The sequence below is a fragment of the Protopterus annectens genome, chromosome 13.part0 (assembly GCF_019279795.1).
Source record: "Protopterus annectens isolate FY-2018-M chromosome 13.part0, PAN1.0, whole genome shotgun sequence".
In the NCBI taxonomy this organism is placed as follows: domain Eukaryota; kingdom Metazoa; phylum Chordata; order Ceratodontiformes; family Protopteridae; genus Protopterus; species Protopterus annectens.
Window position 1 is genome coordinate 321,087,847 of NC_056747.1, and position 21,242 is coordinate 321,109,088.

The following is a 21,242-nucleotide window of genomic DNA, read 5'->3' on the forward strand; positions in this document are numbered from 1 at the left end:
ACTGACCTTCCTTACCACTTTGAAGGGTCCCTCCCAAGCTGCCTGCAGCTTGTTGTGTCTGACAAGAATGAGAACCATAACCTGCTGCCCCACAGCATACTCTCTAACTCAAGCAATCCTGTCATACCAGACTTTTATCTGTTGTTGGACTTCTGCCAGGTTCTCCTGGGCCAAGCCCTTGAGATACCTAAGCCTTGTCTTGATGTTTAGGACATATGCCACAGCAGACTCCTTGTGGGATTCACACTCACCCTTCCACTAATCACAAATCAGATCTAAAGGTCCTCTCATCCTATGCCCACACAGCAACTCAAAGGGTGAAAATCCTGTGGATTCCTGGGGCACCTCCATGTAAGCAAACAACAGATGAGGCAAATATTTGTCCAACTCCCTCTTAAACTAGTCTGGAAATACCAGTATTATGATTTTTAGTGTAGAGTTTAACCTCTCCACCAGACCATTAGGGGATGATAGGGGTGGTCTTTAGGTGCTTCACCCCACAGCACTCCCACAGACAAGCCAGCAGGTCTGACATGAAATCGACACCCCTGTCAGTCAGTAATTCTTTTGGTAAAGCTACCCTGCTGAAAATCTCTTAACAAAGCATTTGCCACCTTTTCTGCCTTGATGCAGGACAGAGCCACTGCCTCAGGGTGTTTGATAGCATAATCTACTAGCACTAGGATATACTTCTTCCATGTGGAACTTAGGGTACTCAGAGGCCACACAATATCCATAGCTACTCTCTGAAATGGCTTCTCAATCACAGGCAAAGGCAACCAAGGAGCTTTGACCTTGTCTCCTCCCTTGCCTACTTTTTGGGACTGCACACAGTACCTGCAGTACCCTGTTACATCTCTGGAAATCCCAGGCCAATAAAGGTTCTACATAATACTTCTCTTTGTACCCTTTATGCCCATATGACTTGCAAAGGGAATATCATGGGCTATGGCTAGAAGTTCCAGGTAGGCTTTGGGCACTACTAATTGCTGTATTACCTCACCCTCTAGCTGTCTCTCAGGGCTCCCTTTGTCCCAGTATACAGATTTCCCTTTTCCTTGAGAATCAGGTGCCTCCCTGGTTGCCTCCCAAAAGCCTTGTAATGTAGAGTCTGAGAGCTGAGCCTGTCTCAACTCTCTCTTTGTAACCCTTCCCAGTTCCCTTTCTACAGGAAGTCTGGTATCCTCTGGCAGCAGTGCCTCACTGTCAGCCTGGGTACTACTACTCACCTCTGCCCTCACAGTCACTCTGTCCAAGGGAACATCAGTACCCACAAGCAGCTGTGGTTCACCTTCAGTATCACTGCTACAGGGTAGTTCCCTATCTGACGTAGCCCCCTCACCAGTCCTGGCTTCATGTGTGCAGTCTGTCTGGGCCCCCCCCCATGCTACCAGACCCACATGCTTGTCTCCAAGCCTGCCTGCGTGTAGCTGCATATACACAAGGTACTGCTTTATCAAAAGCATTCCCTATCAGGACATTGGCAGGGATATCCTCTAATACACCTACATGCTTACTTCCTTTTCCACCATTCCAGTCAAGGTGAACCCTAGCCAAAGGTATTTCAAATGGGGTTCCTCCTAAAGCTCTGACTGGAGTAGACTCCTCAAGCAAGTAGTGCTCCTCTTAAACCATTGCAGACTTCACAATGGTTAGGTCAGAGGCTGTCTCTCTCTTGGCAGTGGCCTGCTTCCCTTCTACTAAGATAATATATAACCTCTTGTGGTAGTTTGGTACCCTTGTTGTCTCCAGGCAACTTACTGCTAGCATTCTGTCAATCCCACTTACTGGTTCCTCACCTTGCCTCAGTGGACATCTGTATGCTACATGGCCCTACTGGTTACATATAAAACATTTAACCCTTGATCCTGACCATGTAGCTGAACTAGTGGCTCCCCCTGTTACTGGCGGACTCTGTTGGGGCATTTAGGCTGCTCACCATGGGTTTCCTTATACCCAGGTGCAGCACTAGGTATCCCTTTCCTGTGCAGTAATGCCCTGCTTGCTAGGTATATGTCTCCCTTTTTCCCCCAAGTCATCTGCAGTGTTGTAGTCTGTATTTGCCAACCAGATTCTCATGTCCTCAGGCAAAGTGCTAAGGGCTTGTTCCCTCACCAAAAAGTCTGCCAACCCTTCAAAATGGTGACCTGACACCCACTCACCCACCTATGAAAATAATTGCTTAACTCAGCAACATAATCGCAACACTTTCATCTGCCTTGCTTGTATGCTCATGAAACTTTTGTCTGTAAGCTTCAGGTGTTAACTTAAAACTCTCTAATAAATAATTTTTAACTGTATTATAATTTAAGAAATCAGCATCAGACAATTTAGAAACAGCAGTTTCAGCTTTACCATAGAGTAGGGGGTCAAGAACTGTAACCAGAGCCCTTGGTCAACATTATACTGTTTTTATACTCTTTCAAACATATGAATAAAACTATCAAAAGTATCATCCTCTGTAAATTGTGGAAGAAACTTACTGACCTTTATTGCATCTGGGGTTTGGTTACTCCCTTCTCTGTTACCTCCATGACCCTGGTGAAAAGTCAGCATTTCCTTCTCATGTTGCCTCTTATGACACCCGTGCACTGACCCAGTAATCAAGGAGCCTCAATCATCACCACCAGCACCAGTGAGGGGCATCCACATTGGGAGGGATAACAAATACACACACAGTAAAGTACAATTTCCCTTAAGAGCACACAAAGATCACAGTCAGTCTGGGGCTGGTTTCTCCCTTTCTCTCCAGATCCCCAATAAGACTCCCCACTGGCACAGCTATAGGGTAGAAATCTCAGCCTAGTTTTCAAGCTAAAACCTCCAGCACCCTCTCGTTCCAACCAGTGCTTCATGTCCCTGCCCAAGTAGCTGACACACACACACACACACACACACACACACACACACACACACACACACACACACACACACACACACACACACACACACACACACACACACTTTAAGATATGAGTTATATACAAACACACAGACACTCCTGGGAAAGGCTATCACAGGTTTTCCAGCTATGCCCCTTCCTATCAGTCTATAAGGTAGTACTAGCTCCCACCAACCACTAATATCAGCTGCTAATAAGGCCCTTACCAAAGGGTATCCAGTTTTACTGTGCAATATTATTATCCAATTAGTAAGTGTGATGAACAGCAAGGCTTATTGGAGTGGCTTTGTGCCACAGTTGAAAGGTTTAAAATATTTAATAATAAAAACACAAGACAAATCTCCTCAATTCACACAGTGCTAGTCAAGAGTTCAGACATCACAGGAAAGTGCTTAAAATAATACTGTAGAATAGTCTGACATAAATATAGAAAACAGCTAGACTAAACTTACTATTTTCTATCTATTTCTAAGAGAGACACTAAAGTCAAAGATCCTACTTACATATAGAGCAAAGGCAGAGTACTGGTGAGTGGATGTTCTTCAGACAAAATCTAAAATGCTCTCTCTTTCTCTCTAAGGTCTCTTAAATTGATACATCACTGCTGACTCATTTTAGATTACATCATTCTTCTTGGGTTCCCAGGCTAACAGAAACTCGGAGTTTAACATATCTTTGATCTTGCAGCTGCCAGGAACCCACAGCAATAAAAGACATTATACATGTAACCAGATGAAAAAGAAGAAATCCAACACCAAACAACAACAAATAATCCAAAAAGAAGTTGGAAACACACTGCACAAAACCCACGGTAAAAAAAGCTTTTTAATGCACGGAAACACACATAGAAATGCTGACAATTCCTTATACATTTTCGTCCTCCAAGACTTCATCAGATAACATTTTTCACTTAAAACAGCTCATTAAATACACCATACATTTGAAAAACAACCACTAAGGACATAAAATCAATTAACATATATAAAGGAAATAAAGGAAGAGGAGCACCTTATTCAAACAGTTCCTCAGTCATATTTGCTACAATAAATATATATAATATAATAAAAAACACAGCCTTCCTAGCATTAAATACAAGTAAAAAGCACATACATCACTTAATATTGAATACTTATGCACTACGACTCACTTTAAAATATTATTAAAAAATATATGTGTAAAAAATGTGTACAAAATTCATACTATGAACATTCCCTATACAATGCTACCCTCTACTGGTCAAAGTTAAAATTAAAGATGTTTCAAAGTTTAGCTGCCCTTAACTTTAATAGTGGATCCAGGGAAATGCTCTCATTTACGCCAGGATGCCTCCCAGCATCCAAAAGAACCTGCCAATACAATTCCCGATATTCCAGTCGGGTTTCCTAAGAGCCCCCCCCGGCATCCACCTGAACTACTTCCAACACAAAAAATAAAAAGTTTGCTTGGGCACAATTTTTTAAATGCTTATATAGGGCATTCTTTTCATTATTTTTACTAATATCATAAAAATGCTCATAAATGTCTTTTCAGACATCTTTCTGTCTTCCCTACATAAAAAGCGCTACAAACTTCGCACATCACTAAATAAACTAAACCACTAGTGTTACAATTACTATAGTGTGTACTTTTAATGGTCCTGTTTCTAGATTTGACATACACCTGGTCAACATTGGTCACATGCCCACATTGGGAACATGCCCCACACCTATAAGTGCCCAATCTCTTAGCTCCAGATCTAATACTCCCCTTTACAAGTAATTCCTTCAGATTTGTACCTTTTTTAAATATAATGTTAATGGGCTTATTTTCTACGCCCCTAAGATCAGTGAAAGAGGTAAATCTTTTCCACTCTCTTCTAACCACATCCACTACCACTTTTGAATAACTGTTATATTCCATTGTGAATACCCTACTAAATCTATCATCATTTTTCTCAGCATTAGAGGATACAAATTGGTCACCTTTACCTAAAATATGCTTATATCTTGCCCTTCGCTGGTTTTTAACATAAATGGTTGTATCCTCCAGCAACTTAGCTGGATATCCTCTCTCCAAGAACAGTTTTTCTAAAACAACACATTCTTCCTTAAAGTCTTCATTTAGAGAGGTAAGCCTACTAGCTCTTATCAGTTGCCCCTTGAAAATACTTCTGTACATACGGGTGGGCACTCTCAAAATGTAGATAAGAGTTAGAAAAAGTCTCCTTTTGGAAAACGTTAGATTTTATACCCCCAGTGGTTTTGATGATACTCACATCCAAAAAAATCTATTTTATTGAATGTAACCGAACTTGTAAATTGTAAAAAAAGTAGTTGTATCTAAATACTCTAAAAATTCTTTCAACTTCTTCTCAGATTCCTTCCAAAAATACAAATGTCATCAAGAAATCGCTTATATAAAGTCCAACAGTCGGAAAATCTAGAGTTAAAGATATATTGTTTTTTCTACCAGGCTAAGATAATGTTGGCATATGTGGGGGCACAACTGGCCCCCATAGCCACCCCCCCCTCACCTGGTGGAAATATTCTCCACTATAATAAATAAAATTGTTTTTTAATATCAAATCCATTAGACTAAGTGTAACTTGTAATTCGTCACTGGAAATTCTACACTTGTCCACTAAGGCCACCTCTAACCAATCTAATCTACTGTCTTGAGGTATTACTGTGAATAAATCTTTAATATCCACAGTCACAAAAGTAATATCATCATATACCTGATTTAAATCAATCCCCTGAAGAAATTCCCAGGAGTCTTTAAGAATAGTTTTTTCTGTTCCCCAATACATTTTCAATTTAACATCCATATATTTTGCTAAAGGTGCAGTCTTGGATCCTTCAGCAGACACTATGGGTCTGAGAGATTTTTTTTTTATCCTTATGGACCTTGGGAATTCCAAAAATAGTTGGTATTCTAGGTTGAGGCACATGTAGAAATCTAAAAATGTCTATATTAATTAGCCCTTCCATTAATAGGTCATTAAGGGCCAACTCAATTTTCTTATATGCCACATGAATTTCGTTCCTAGAAACCCTAGTATAGGTAAAGGAATCACCCAAAATATCCTGCATCTTTCCTTCATAAGTAACCTGGTCCATAAGGACAGACCCCCCCCCCCTTATCAGGCTTCATGACCCTAACGTATGAGTTCCGCTGAAGTTCACCAAGCACCCTTTTCTCGTTTTGATTCAAGTTATATCTATTAGATTTCCCTATAACTTGTCTTAATTCATTTTCAACATTGGACTCAAAATGTTTCAATTGAGGATGTATTGGGGGATTATATTCACTTTTATGCTTTAAACAGGGCTTTGTATGTGTCTTTGCTTGCCCCTGAAATATTACCTCAAAATTCAACTGCCTAATAAACATTTTAAAATCTAATAACACTTTTGTGAGGTCGCATTTCCTATAAGGTACAAACTTGAAAGCTCTAGATAGTAAACTAAAATGGTCAACAGTTAATTCCACACCACTATAATTAAATATATTATAATTTCTATATGTATGTATACACATTATCTTCACATTTGTTTTCATCGAAAGTACTCGTAGGTGACTCAGCAAGTATGAAGTCATTTGAGATTTCCCCAAAAACTAATAATGCTGAAATAATGAGATCTCTTAAATTGGTAATATATCACTGCTGACTCATTTTAGATTACATCATTCTTCTCTGGTTCTAGAGTTTAATATATCTTTGATCTTGCAGCTGCCAGGAACCCACAGCAATAAAAGACATTATACATGTAAATTCTAGCAATTAACTCTGGTCTCAAAACAATAGAAGGAATTCCGTAGTCCAGACCTTCTGTCTCTGAGCTTTGAGATCAAACAGTCATAAAATGCTTTACTTTATCAGCTTTCTTCCAGCAGAGTGCACTCTGGTTACATTTTTGAAGTTCAAACATTTAACCCAGTTTTCTTTATATTTGTGAAACAGCCTGTAGATTTTATTAATATTTACAATGACATAGAATTATCTACAAAATTCTATCTAACTGGGCTGGCAGCCTTTCAGTTTCTCACACCTCTGTCTCTCATTTTTTTTGGCTTCCAGACGTCTCAGTCTCTCTGCTGATTCCAGTTCCATTTGTTTCAGTTTCTACTTTTCTTCAGACTCCAAACACAGCAATATCTCCGCTAATTCTATTTCCAAACATTTCGCCTCTAGTTCAAGTCTGTTTAACTCCAGATGGATTTTTAAGTTCTCTGAAACAAAGTTGAACTGTCCATTTTCTGAGAGTTGTACATCCCCAAGGCCAGTCTGGTTGTCCTCCTGGTTGCTATGATGCAGCTGTGGTTAAGGTTGCAATCATTTCTGCTTTAGTCAGGTTGGCATGCACCAGTCCTTTGGCTTGGCACATCTCAACCAAGTGGCTCCTTGTCAGCTTGCCATAATCCTCTGCTGACATCCTTGCCCGCTCTCCCTGACTAACTAAGCTAACAAAAAATAAATAAAACCATTTTGATATGAAACTCTGAATGTCTACCGTGTCGCTGCTTGAGAGTACAAACACCTTCTTTAGTGACCATTGTTTACAGGTTACAGGAATTCAATATCCACACCATTGAATCCCAATATGTGATGTGGTGATCCCACCACTGTCAACAAAATGTGATGACCCACCACTGCCAACCAGTAATCAAGGAGTCTCAGTCCTCACCACTGGCAACAGTGGGAGAGGAGTGAGGCTCCTTGATTACTGGTTGGCAGTGGTGGGTCATCATATCTGGTCATGAAGTTTGAGAGTTGTTGGCATCGTAGTGTTTGGTTGGTATTTGCTTTTTTCAGTGCCCAGCCAGTAATGTCAATAAATTGTCTTCAGATGTCTCACTATCTGGTTGAACGTATCACTCTTTCTCATTACTTTCATGTTAAATTTACTGTCCAAAAGGTTATCTTGCTTTCAAAGGTAAGCTACTAGCTTAATAGACTAAGTATACCACAGGTAAAAGCAATAATGAAAAAAATGTAGTGGTGTCTAAGCAAGAATCTTCCCTGCCTCTTTTTCTATTCTGCTCCTCTTACTTACCTTCTTATTGCACATTGACCTAGGTAAGGTAATCTGTTTTGTTTCAGTCTTTGTATTTCAACACCATCATTGCCTCCCTCTAAGAATGGCAAACTAGCTTCTAAAAACTGATAAGGCAATGCTGTTTCTTTCATTGTATTTAAACTGCTTTGTTGTTCCTTTTGCCGTCTGCTGATCAATAAATTGATATGTTATAATCCTCAGTCTTCTCTGAGATCTTTTAATCAATGTGCTATCTCCCTTACTTTACTGCAGTGAAAGAGCCTTTTCAAAAACTGGCCCAAGAGTTTGAAACATACTGCCACAAATTATTAGAAACATCTCCTAGTGGGGACTTTACAAAACTAAGCTTCATAACCACCATCCCAATACTGATACCTGCAAACATTTCAGAGATCATGGCTGAAGAGAGTTTGGGCAGTACGTTTATGATGCCCTCTCCCACTTACAGTTTATGTGTAATTTAATGACATGTAAATTTCTGCTCGTATTGTCTTTGATGACTTGTAGATTTTGTTCTTGTGATTATGTTGCCAAGAATATAAGCTCAAAGGCTAGGATTCATAGACGGCACTGTGCTAATATTCAGGAGTTGCCTTCAGAAGGTTACTCAAAGCTTTGAAAATATGCATTACGTATTGGGCCAGTTTCCAAAGAGTTGCTTTCAGTGCAAGCAATTTATTCCAGTGTAAGTCTGCCTTGATTCCAAAAGGCTTGCTCTCAGTGTAAGTGACTTAATTGGTGTAAGACCTGTCTGTAAACAGGTTTACTCCAGAGTTCAAATTCCAAAACGCCTACTCTCAGTGTAAGTGACTTAATTGGTATAAGGCCTGTCTGTAAACAGGTTTACTCCAGGGTTAAAAATTCCAAAACACCTACTCTCAGTGTAAGTGACTTAATTGGTGTAAGGCCTATCTGTAAACAGGTTTACTCCAGAGTTCAAATTCCAAAACACCTACTCTCAGTGTAAGTGGCTTAATGGTGTAAGGCCTGTCTGTAAACAGGTTTACTCCAGAGTTCAAATTCCAAAACACCTACTCTCAGTGTAAGTGACTTTACTTCTGTGTACTGCACCAGAGTAAGTCACTTGAGAGCAAGTCTTTTGGAATCAAGCCCATTGTCTTTGAATCCCCCAACCCTTTGCATGGGCTATGGTTAGTGCAGTGCTGTGCACTGTATATGAATCCCAGCCCTATGATTAGTGCAGTGCTGAGCATTGTGTATGAATTCCAGCCCTATGATTAGTGCAGTGCTGTACATTGTGTATGAATCCCAGCCCTATGATTAGTGCAGTGCTGTGCAATGTGTATGAATCCCAGCCCTGTGATTAGTGCAGTGCTGTGCACTGTATATGAATCCCAGCCCTATGATTAGTGCAGTGCTGTGCATTGTGTATGATTCCCAGCCCTATGATTAGTGCAGTGCTGAGCATTGTGTATGAATCCCAGCCCTATGATTAGTGCAGTGCTGTACATTGTGTATGAATCCCAGCCCTGTGATTAGTGCAGTGCTGTGCATTGTGTATGAATTCCAGCCCTATGATTAGTGCAGTGCTGTATATTGTGTATGAATCCCAGCCCTATGATTAGTGCAGTGCTGTGCAATGTATATGAATCCCAGCCCTGTGATTAGTGCAGTGCTGTGCACTGTATATGAATCCCAGCCCTATGATTAGTGCAGTGCTGTGCACTGTATATGAATCCCAGCCCTATGATTAGTGCAGTGCTGTACATTGTGTATGAATCCCAGCCCTATGATTAGTGCAGTGCTGTGCAATGTGTATGAATCCCAGCCCTGTGATTAGTGCAGTGCTGTGCACTGTATATGAATCCCAGCCCTATGATTAGTGCAGTGCTGTGCATTGTGTATGAATCCCAGCCCTATGATTAGTGCAGTGCTGTACATTGTGTATGAATCCCAGCCCTATGATTAGTGCAGTGCTGTGCAATGTGTATGAATCCCAGCCCTGTGATTAGTGCAGTGCTGTGCACTGTATATGAATCCCAGCCCTATGATTAGTGCAGTGCTGTGCAATGTGTATGAATCCCAGCCCTGTGATTAGTGCAGTGCTGTGCACTGTATATGAATCCCAGCCCTATGATTAGTGCAGTGCTGTGCATTGTGTATGAATCCCAGCCCTATGATTATTGCAGTGCCTTGCATTATGTATGAAGCCCAGCCCTATGATTAGTGAAGTGCTGTACATTGTGTATGAAGCCCAGCCCTGTGATTAGTGCAGTGCTATACATTGTGTATGAAGCCCAGACCTATGATTAGTGCAGTGCCTTGCATTATGTATGAAGCCCAGCCCTATGATTAGTGTAGTGCTGTGCATTGTGTATGAATCCCAGCCCTATGATTAGTGCAGTGCTGTGCACTGTGTATGAATCACACCCCTATGATTAGTACAGTGCTGTGCATTGTATATGAATCCCAGCCTATGATTAGTGCATTGCTGTGCATTGTGTATGAATTCCAGTCCTAAGATGTGTGATTAAGTGATACTTCAAATTGGCTGTTATGTGCGTGTGTGCGTGTGTGTGTGTGTGTGTGTGTGTGTGTGTGTGTGTGTGTGTGTGTGTTTGTGTGTGTCGAGTAATGTGTTGACACTCCATCTTGGACTAGTTTCTTTCTGCCTTGTGCCCACTGAACGCCAAGATGGGCTAAGCTTCTCTTTACCCTGAAATAAATTAAACATGCATTCAGAGAATGAATGATGAATTAATGAATTGTGTGAAACTGTTACCGAATGAACATTATGTATGAATATTCACTGCACAGTTGTGTTTGTCTCTGATTCTGAACTTATGCATGCCTGATAAAGGTCCTTTTGGCCACTCTACTTACATGGTTATCTGTTAGTAGCACAGTTAATCAAATTAACCAATAAATTAGTTGAATAAGTAATTACATTAAGCAGTATTGTACTTCTACAGCTCTATATGCTAGGTAACTAAAAAAATCTGTTTAGAGTGTTCATATGAAAGACACCTCTGAGTAGGTACAACTAACGTGGATATATATATATAGAAAGAGAGACAGTGATCAGCTCCCAAATCATTTTTTTCTCACTATTAATATGTCCCCATCTTTTTTTCAGGTATCAGTTGAATAAAATAGTGGTGGACACTGAAGCTGGACCTTATTGGAACTACACTGTCATTTTCTTGGGATCCGATAATGGCACTATCCTGAAATTCCTGGTGAAGCCTAACTTTAGTCGTGCCCCTGCTAGCCAGAGTGTTCTGCTGGAGGAGTTTTCAGCCTTCTCTGCAGTGAAGTAAGCATAGCTCCAGAGTTTGTCCTTCGTGTTATCCATAGGTTTGAATTCTCTGTCAGCTTGTAAATGCAGAACTATGTGGAACTCCCAGGTAATCTCGTGTCAGGATATGTTTTGTTTAAATGCAAGAAAAAGGCATGATGATTTCTTAGCCGGTTTGAAAGTTACACTTCCCCTGACTCTTTTGTGGCTTTTACAGGTTTGCTTACGAGAAGAATGTTATCCTCATCTGTTCTCTCCTCAGCTCCAGTTTATGACTAACAGCTCAGAATTCTGCCATACTGAAAGCACCTGAAACAAAACGCACTATCACAAAGCCATCCAAATCATTTTATCTGATGGTTTGCAGTCATAGTAACTGCTTGCTGGTGTAGATTAAAAATGCTTGCCTGAGACATCAGAACCTCTTCTCAGTGCCAAATTAGGTTTTAATTATGCTACATGAGCCATTCTCCTGCAAGTTATGTTGGCACACGTCTGTATTTTTTAATCTTTACCCAAAGAGTCTTCTTCTTCTTCTTTCAGCTTTTCCCAGTTAGGGGTCGCCACAGCGGATCACCTGTCCGCTCATGATTGGCAGTAGAGCTTTGCGGTGTCGATGCCTGCTGGATGTTATATTCAATCATTTGCTAGTTATAGCTTTTTCACTAACTGTAGTTATTTATTTAACAAGGAGTAGGTGGAACTGGAAGTCAGGTTGCTCATTCAGAATTTTTTTTTTTTTATTTTCCACTGTTGAAGGGACAAACTTTGTTCCCAAATATACATCAAAGCAGGCATTTCCCTGCAATTTGCCCTCCTGCTTCCTATGTTGATGGTCATTTTACACTGTACAGTCATTAACTAACATCACCCCTCCCCCCAGCATTTCCTGCAACCGACTCTTGAGTCCTCATTTGATGCCTACTGTAATGCCAGTATGCTTACTGAAGGCATTTGTATAAAGAGTGGTTAGTATAATAAAATTATTGTAGTCCTCTCTCCCATCATTTTTGTGCTGGTTATTGCCTAGAAGCAAACATGATGTGAATTTCCATACCATAGCACACTATAGTACATCTTTTTTTTATTTAAAAGAGATGGCAGTTTTTAAAATTTTGGAAAGACTAGCCACTTGTAATTTCTCCCATGCCATCTAGTCAGTAAAGACTGTATTAGTTTTATGAAATATCTCAAAGGTTAGAGTAATAAACTGAGAATGGGTTTCCTATATCTAACAGGTTGGCTGTGTGTCCCACAACATGGATAATTTGTGACTCTGAATAAGTCATTTAACTACTTCAGTGTTACCAGGTAAATGGACTGAAGAAGTATATACCCTAGAGGGTTTAAGCAAATTAATAGATAAGGACACTCCAGTGTTGAAATTGTTAAACAGATGTGAAAGCAGATAAAAGTTTCTTAAAGTTTGTCTAGGTAGAAAAGGATTATAGAGTTACTGGCTGCTCTGCTTTGAAGGAGCAGAGTATGTTTATTTTGTGAGTGACAGACCCCCTTTTCTGAAGTTGTGTGAGCATTAAAACTTCAGTGGCAGGTCTCTTTCCCTGAAGATGAAAGGGAGAACAGCTTATGCAAATTGATCCTATGGTGTCTCTATGCATGCCCTACAATAATCTCATAAAGTAGGATATAATAGTGCATATTTGCAAGGACTGCACATTCTGTTACTGTGTGGAAGTACATGAGATCTGCACTGGCAGACAAGTAATATAATCTCTTCCTTTAAATACAGATGCTTTCTTAAATTTGTTTGTCTTTCGGCTTTTCCCGGTTAGGGGTCACCATAGCGGAACTCCGATCCGCTAATGATTGGCAGTTGATTTTTACGTACCGGCTTGCCAGGCCTGATGCACAACCTTCAACGAAGGTATGCACATTCACACATGTCTCCATGGAGAAGACGCTCTAGCTGAGAATTAAACCGGACAACGTCTTACTGTGAAGCGACAACGCTAAATCTGTTAGTTTAATGTGAATTTGGAGGGGATAGGCATCTCTAAATTGTGAGGTGCAGTGATTTTATGGTCTTCATTCCTGTGGTCGTCTTCATGCTGATGGGATAAATTTCCCACATCTTTCAAGTGATGATTTCTGTCCTCATGTAAATACTATCTCTGGGATCTGAAACCTCATCTGTATGGCAGCATTGTTTGTATCAAAAGGTTGCCTTATCTTCCCGAAAGTGGCTGGGTACAACAAGAGAAGCACAGCATGTAAGTAGATGAAATCATGGTCTGGGGTGTGAAATATGGCAGCTTGAACAGCGAGTAAAGGTAACTAGAGAATGTCCTTCAGGATGCCAAGGAAAAGACACTAGCATAACACATTTGGGCTTCACAGAGAAGTGTAAACTGGCCAGTGTTCTTTTTATTTATTTGTTGACCAGGTAAGCCCACTGGACACGTGTCCCTTTTCAGGGACATCCAGAGAGCACTGTCTGGTTAACTGATTGGTCAGTCACACAGTAGTCATATTTCACAAGCAGCTGAGTTGACAGCAGAGTTTAGCTTATCTAAAAGTGTTAAATTAGTGTTGGTCAAGAGAGTCAGTCTGCCATAGGTAAAAATGGGGTTAGCAGCGTCATGACTCCGAGATGAGGTTTCAGCTCTCTATCAAGTACCCCATATAGCATTCAATAACAGTGAGTCCAGGAAGTTTGCTCTCATGTGAGCAATGGACACCATCCTGCACAACTCACCTAAGCATTTACAAGAAATGTTTAACAGCAAAAATAATGTGGTATGTTTGGGAGATTGCAGATTCATGTGACAGGTGTCTTTGCCACTTTGACCTGCCACCACTGGCTGCTTATTTCGCAATGATTCATTATAAAATGTACAGTTCTTGTTTACATTTTCATTCATTTACACATTTGCTAATTGGATAAGCTCAGAGAACACCTGTACCCATTTTCCAATGTGACCTGGGATCACTGTGTCCATTTGCCAGTGTGACCTGGGAGCGCAGTCCCATTTTGTAGTGTGACCTGGGAGCACTGTCTAGTTAAGTGACTTGCTCAGAGTCACACAGTAGACAAATGGAGGAGGGAAAGAATCAAACCCTGTACCTTGGATTACATGAAGCAGCTAATTAACAACTCAGAGCCTTAATCATTGTTGAATAATTCTGTTTACACTATGTCTGTAAATACAGAGAGCATCAGAGATGTCTGTGAATGACAGACTGCCTGATTTTCGGCATTTTTCAAGAATATGTACCATTTCAATAAAATACATAAATTGTATTATAAGGAGCCATTTGTTTTGTATTTCAAGTATATGTGGGACTCTTATTTCAAATTACTTGCCATGAAGTGAAATTTGCTATCTGCTTTTACTGTTCCCTGTGACATATACTATAATCATCTATTTCAAACTCTTTTTATTCCCTGTTTTTTGCCTTGTTCAGTGTCACTTGGTGTAACTATATTACTAAATAAAACATTGCCATGCAACACAGGGTCCAGATTTTTTATTTTGTCATTTATTTTTAAGGACCATTCTTATCAGTAGTTGCTACCATGTTTCCCATTCAAGGGCAATGGAAAACAAAAAAAGTTATAAGTGTGACAGCACATTTAAAAGGAATAACATTTCTGAGTTTTGAATTGACATCATAATAAAAGATGCATTTCATATGTTGACTATTATGCTGTATATAATATAAAAGGCTCAGAGTGCTACAGTTTTTATCAAATGTTCTCCAGTTATTTATTTTCTTTAATATCCTCTGTTGCTGCTAATCTAATTTAGATTTTGATAATGCTGAAGTTATTTTTACCAGGATCGTCAGTATGACCCTCCTGTTTGGTACTTAGCTGTTGCTTGTTACATCACTGCCCTTTGTTTAGGATATTATGGCTAAAGTTGCAATAAGATTAATAGGCAATAGAAGATGTTTTCTTTTCTCACACTTGCCAGGACTACATATGACATGAAATGAAGCACTACGTATGACAGCCCATATGATGGACTAAATCACTTAATTTAAAATATCTGATTTATGAAAAATGTGTTGCATTATAAAGCTGTTCTTTTCATGAGTGTTTGTTTTTCTTTCCCCCATGGATAATTGTAGGTGTAGCAAGGAAGGGGAAGCTGATGAGGACAGAAATATGATTGAACTGGACCTTGACAAGACTACAAACTCTTTACTTGTTGCCTTCTCCACATGCGTTGTCAGGGTTCCTGTGGCCCGCTGCCAGCAGCATGCTGCATGCATGAAGTAAGTCCCGTGTGTGTGTGTGTGTGTGTGTGTGTGTGTGTGTGTGTGTGTGTGTGTGTGTGTGTGTGTGTGTGTGTGTGTGTGTGTGTTTTCTTTTGTGACACTGAGAGAATGCGTGTGCGACAGTATGAGAACGGGTTGACTTTGCCCAGAGTTTCAAATTTTTCATCCAGTAGCCTTCAAAGACTCTTCATTGTACAGTTTTCTTCCACTTTATTACTATGTATGTATTTATTCTGCTAAACAATAACGTTGTCCATTTACTGATATGTAATGTAAGTTAAGAAAATGAAAAATCAGTTCTTAAAATTAATGTTTTGATTGCATCTGTATTCTACAATCTTTCTCCTCAGTCATGATGGACTGGTTAAAGTGCAAACACTTAAGTGCCTACCGTGGGAGACTTTTTTTCCTGCTAAAGCGAAATGCATTGAATATATACGGTAATTAATTTATGGGATGAATCCTTAAGCTGAAATATCTGTCCTTTTATTTCTTGGCTCAGGACAGTGTAAAATAGTCGGTAATCAAATGGTTAACTAGCTTGAGATGGAACAGGTGCATAAAAACAATAGTCACCAATTGTTGAGAAAAAAAGACATATTTCAGCAAGTCCTTTAATGGACTTTTTCATCAGGACATTGTGTGCAGATTTGTAACACACAAATCAAAGGAATAACCTATTTAGCATAAAAATAGGGTTTAATACATTGTTGTGATGTAGCAAACAGCTGAACAATTTTCTCCATGCATTTTCTAGTGGTTTTCTTTCTAAATTACTCTGTTACTGTTGTGCTATTAAAATCAGAGACTAACATTATTTACAGTGGGCTGCCCGATATGGTTTTTAATTTGTAAGCTATTTCTTATATGATTTAGGCTGAGCATTGTTCTCAACTGGTGATTACTGAAGGGTCTAGGCTTCCTGAAGAACAAATCAAGGGAGGTACCTGCATTTAATACTTCCTGAACTGGTGAGAGAAGTCCACTGAAGCTATCAGTAAAGCCATGAAACCTTTAGTTTATGGATTGTGACATCATAGCCACTGTGCCTTTATCCACTTGAACGTGCCATCTGTATCAAATTATTTAACCAAATAAATATCACAGCCAGATATAATTTTGTTTGTTTCTTTCGGCTTTTCCCCGTTAGGGGTCGTCACTGGGGAACTCCGGTCCGCTAATGATTGGCAGTAGATTTTGACGTGCTGGCTTGCCAGGCCTAACGCACAACCTTCAACGAAGGAACGCCCATTCACGCATGTCGCCACACAGAAGATGCTCTAACTAAATAATAATAAATAAACATTTATCTGTAAGTGTGGAAAATAGTCAGTCTTGCAACCAGCACTTATACTCTAACAGCCTTTATTTGTAATGTGTAAAAGTAATACCCACCTTGCATATGAGTTTGTTTTCACAAAACACTTTGAACTTTATGTAGCATTCCATCCCCATCCCTTGCATACATGCTCAAGTTTTAATGACATCAACAAATGTATGCATTATTGCCAGTAGTAGCCTCTGGTAATCACAATTTAGTAGTTTATTACTCTTATTTAATTGCATTGTAGTGGTAGGGAATCTCTCTGAACGTGCAGGTACATAACTTGGTTATTGATTGTGCACTGATTAGTATGAATTCACAGTATACAAAACATCCAGGCATCCAATGGGTAACTGGTTAATTGAATTAGCAATTAAAAACTGTAGTACTGTAAATGTTATTCTCTTCATGGTGTGGGGAATCAGCTGTCCATTAATTTTCTGTGCAGACATTATCCATTTCATGGTCCTGAGAGCTGGACCATATACAGGCAAGCACAAGGCACAATGTAGAAACTAACCCTGAATGAACCAGCTTTCCATTAAATGGTATGCACATTTGTGTGCAAGTTACTGCAGCCATGCACATGTATATAGACACATACAAGTATGCATATACACACAGACACACACATGCATGCACTCAAGCACACACACATACACACATAGGGCCATTTTAGTTCTGCCTGTCCAGCAGCCAGCATGTCTTTGACATGTGAGACAAAACTTACCAACTTGATGAAAACCCACAAAAATATGAGGACATCATGCAAACTACACACAGACTGCCATTAAGAATCAAAGCAAGTACTGCAGTGGTACAGTTTTACTTTCATGGGAATTAGTCTAAAACCAAAAGGATTTTCAGTTTTAAAATGTTATAGATATAAACCTACTTTTACTCTAAAAATATAGAACTTGCCCTGGCTGTCCATTCTTTAAATCACATAGTTTGAGCATAGAGAGGATTGTTCAAACCATTATCATGGACACTGGACAGGCATCTAGAATAACTTAGGTATTAATAATAATATAGATAGTTAGGTAATATGAAGATGATAGATAAGATAATGAAGTGCCAGTGAACTCCACCTGGGAGACCAGAGTTTGAATCCTAGCACCTACAATTTAATGTGATAGCCATGGGGTAGTTCTTTGAATTAATGTGCCAAGGTGTATTGTTTTTAAATGAAATATGAGGCAATAATGTCAGCTTTCTGCTTCACTGAAATGAAAATGGCCACTCTTTGCTAAACTGCCTTGAAACAGCAATTTCATTTCAAGAAACAACTTTTCTGGCAAAGGCATGCGAGAGCCCAAAGATTTAGACAAACCACAATACATTTTGTGTACTATATCTGGTTTTGTAAATGAGCATACAAAAACTAGGTGCACAAATCACAATACTGCATATCTGTTTGAGAAGATGAACACACGTGAACAGTGCACACAAATCTAAAAACTGTACAACAGTTACTGTTTAGAAACTAGGAGTTCTGCTCTTTAAATAGCTGCAAATAACAGATGAAAGTTGTTCTGTAATTTAAGAGAAGAGTTAGGAAGTAAATGTAATGCAAAACTGAGGGCAGAAGCAAAGGCTGAAAGGAACAGTGAGCAGTGGATGATGATGAATTAAAACTGCATTAAGAAATAATTTTTGCCACCAAGTATTTTGCCGATAATGTAATATTTAGTATGCCTTACATAGCCATTTCAAAAGATTCCATGTGTGTCAAATGTAGATTTTTGCAGTGACATTTAATGTAGCATTAAAACATATTTGAAATGGAGACAGATGTGACCAATTTGCAGACAGAGGGGTATTATCATAATGTTCCTGTTTCACCTGTCAGCAGCGCCCAGAAGTGTATTGTGAACTTTTGGGCTGTTCTGACAGATGAGTTCCTGTTACAGTCATGAATTTAATATGCATGGCATTTAATAGCGGAATATAGGGAAGAACTTGTCATTTTCTCTGCTGTATATATTCTGTAATTTTACCGAAGTACTAAGGTCAACAAAATTAAGTGTGTTACATATCCCTGGTCCTCTGTATAAAATTCTATTGATGTAAAGATAAATTACATCTCCATAATTATGACTAAATTTAGGTTTGCACTAAAATTTCATGAAAAACTCAGGCATTACTGTAATGTTTTTCTTTACAGCTGTTGATGGGGTCAGAATCTGTGGAATGAATTTATTTATTCTTGTTTTGTTTGGTATTGCACTGGTGTGACAGTAACATTATCACAGCTCTCTAACAAAATGAATACCTCTATAACAATTAAATGACTAAAAATAGAAACAAAGGTTTCTGTATTGTTTTGCTTAGTTTATTGAAATGTTTTCAATAGTAGGCCCACTATCAGGTTGATTTATGCAGTCTTCTCAAAAGTCTTTGAAATACATGTCAGAAGTAATCTGTCCCGGTTATACATGACTGCCAATAAGCATAACAGCCTAAAGAACTCCATATGAGATGCAGGTTACAGTTATAGAGTCTAAAGCAAATAAACCATATTGGCTTGTATTGTATGCAAGGTAAATCATTTGATATTGGGTAAAATGTCAAGACATTTAGTGTCAAACTTCACTCTTATCAGTCTACCTACTTGGCTAAAGATAGTCACTGAACTTAACAAAGGATGTTGTTCCCACTGACTGTTAAGAAAACTGGAGCTCTCTGTACTCCTTTTTTAAGTGAAGAGAGAAAAAAGACCATTGAAACAGTTCTATATACCCAAAACAATATTCTGTGGGTGTACAGTGCATTGTGGGATGCTAACAAGTTGCCAAAAAAAATCTAGATCATGCCATCATACCAGCACCCATGTAGGGATTTTAGGGTGTAATACTTTAAACAACCACTCATATTTACTCAGAGGCATTTAAACTGCACAGAATATGAAGATGCATTGAAAACAATATTTTCCAGCTTTTGGGTGTGGTTATCCTTTAATTAAATCAGTTAAATACAGGCATAAACCTGTAAGATGAGATTAAGAAATTGCTCATAATACCTCTCATAGGTTGGTACTGAGCTATCGGCCCTAGGGCCTATACAAGCCTAGTTATAACAATTCCCTGGCTATTTCTTCCCACAATATTTACTGCCCTGGAACCCTATTTTATTATTAGGAACATGTTTAATTCTACATGGTGCACCAAACTTGTCGGGCTTGTGGATTGTGGCATTATAGCTCGAGTAAGTGAGCAGTGATCTGGCATTTGTTATTCTTTATTATTTAACCATGTACGTGAGCCAGTTTATTGATCCTTTTCAGTCATGACTCAGTCACAACTTATGTCATTCACATAAGTGTCATGATATATAAAAATTATAAGGTCTTCATGGAAAACTGTGGTAATAAAATGTTTGAAAATAGTTTTAATTTCTGGGATATAGTGCTTAAGTCAGTGACTTTTACTTTAATAAAATCGATTAACACTTGATTAAAAGCCATTTTTGTTTGAGGTGATTTAGTAATGGAAAGCCTGACTTGTCAATTTATTTTTGCTGCCAGATTAAGCATATGTTTGTCCCTTTTTGTGACTAACGTCTTCATTATCCTTCCTTGTATCTATAACAAATGTCATGTGTTTCTTAAGGCTAGTTTGCCTCTTCACTGAATCTAGAGGGTAGTTTTTAGTCTTCAAGGTCATATGATAAAATGAGCATTTAATTAAGCCTGGATAAGCAGATTGTGAGATAGTGTGACATAAACTTTGATAAGGTTCAATGTTGTCAGTAGAAGATGAGAGAAGCGGGGCCATGCCTAAAATGTTTGACGAGACTGTCACAGAAGACAATTATCACCCTATTGCTAGAAATTTGGAGTTAGCGTAACACTGTACGACATATCTATTCTACAGGGTCTCTGAATTATGTGTTCCTAGAGCTTTTTAAGGTTTATTAGCAGACAACATGACCGTTGAGTAAGGGAGCGTTGGAAATGTGTAATGATGGAACTAATATAATAGTTAATAGTGAATAAAGACACATGTACAGTTAAAAATTACCTTTTCATGTCCTGAAAGATAGTCGTGCTGAGGACTGTATTTTGACTCAGATTGTCTTGGAACAAGTCAGTGTCCGTGTAATAATACTGGACATGTGCTGAAATAAGCTAGGAATAAGCTCTAAAAGTGACCCAAAAGCACATTGAGAATTACGGATATCTTAGCCAACACAAAAATCAATAAAGCAGGCTGTTTTTGATACATCCAGCAGTGGTTCTCACTGTTAGAGACCTGCTGTTCTTACAGTAGCTCTGTCACTCATAAGCTGTCATTATACCATTGAGACCTCATTTAGTCCTTCCCCTGAAATACACTCTATAATTCAACATGCCAGACTGGTTGTTAGCTGCACACAAAATCCCTCATTGCTATACAGAAAAACAACTGAAGGTAAGCCTTACTTATATTTCCCTACAAGGCATGTCATACTGGTGGCTATGTTGAACATTGA

The 21,242-nt window shown here is 39.0% G+C and overlaps 1 protein-coding gene across 2 annotated transcripts in view; it reads left to right on the forward strand.

The window, feature by feature from the left end:
- SEMA6B (semaphorin 6B) overlaps positions 1-21,242 on the forward strand; it is a 1,264,941-nt gene that overhangs the window by 1,201,438 nt on the left and 42,261 nt on the right. For both annotated transcript variants that reach the window (XM_044053908.1, XM_044053909.1), the window contains exons 14-15: positions 11,039-11,218; positions 15,296-15,442. In XM_044053908.1, coding sequence (XP_043909843.1) covers positions 11,039-11,218; positions 15,296-15,442 — 327 coding nt within the window. The remainder of the gene's footprint in view (positions 1-11,038; positions 11,219-15,295; positions 15,443-21,242) is intronic.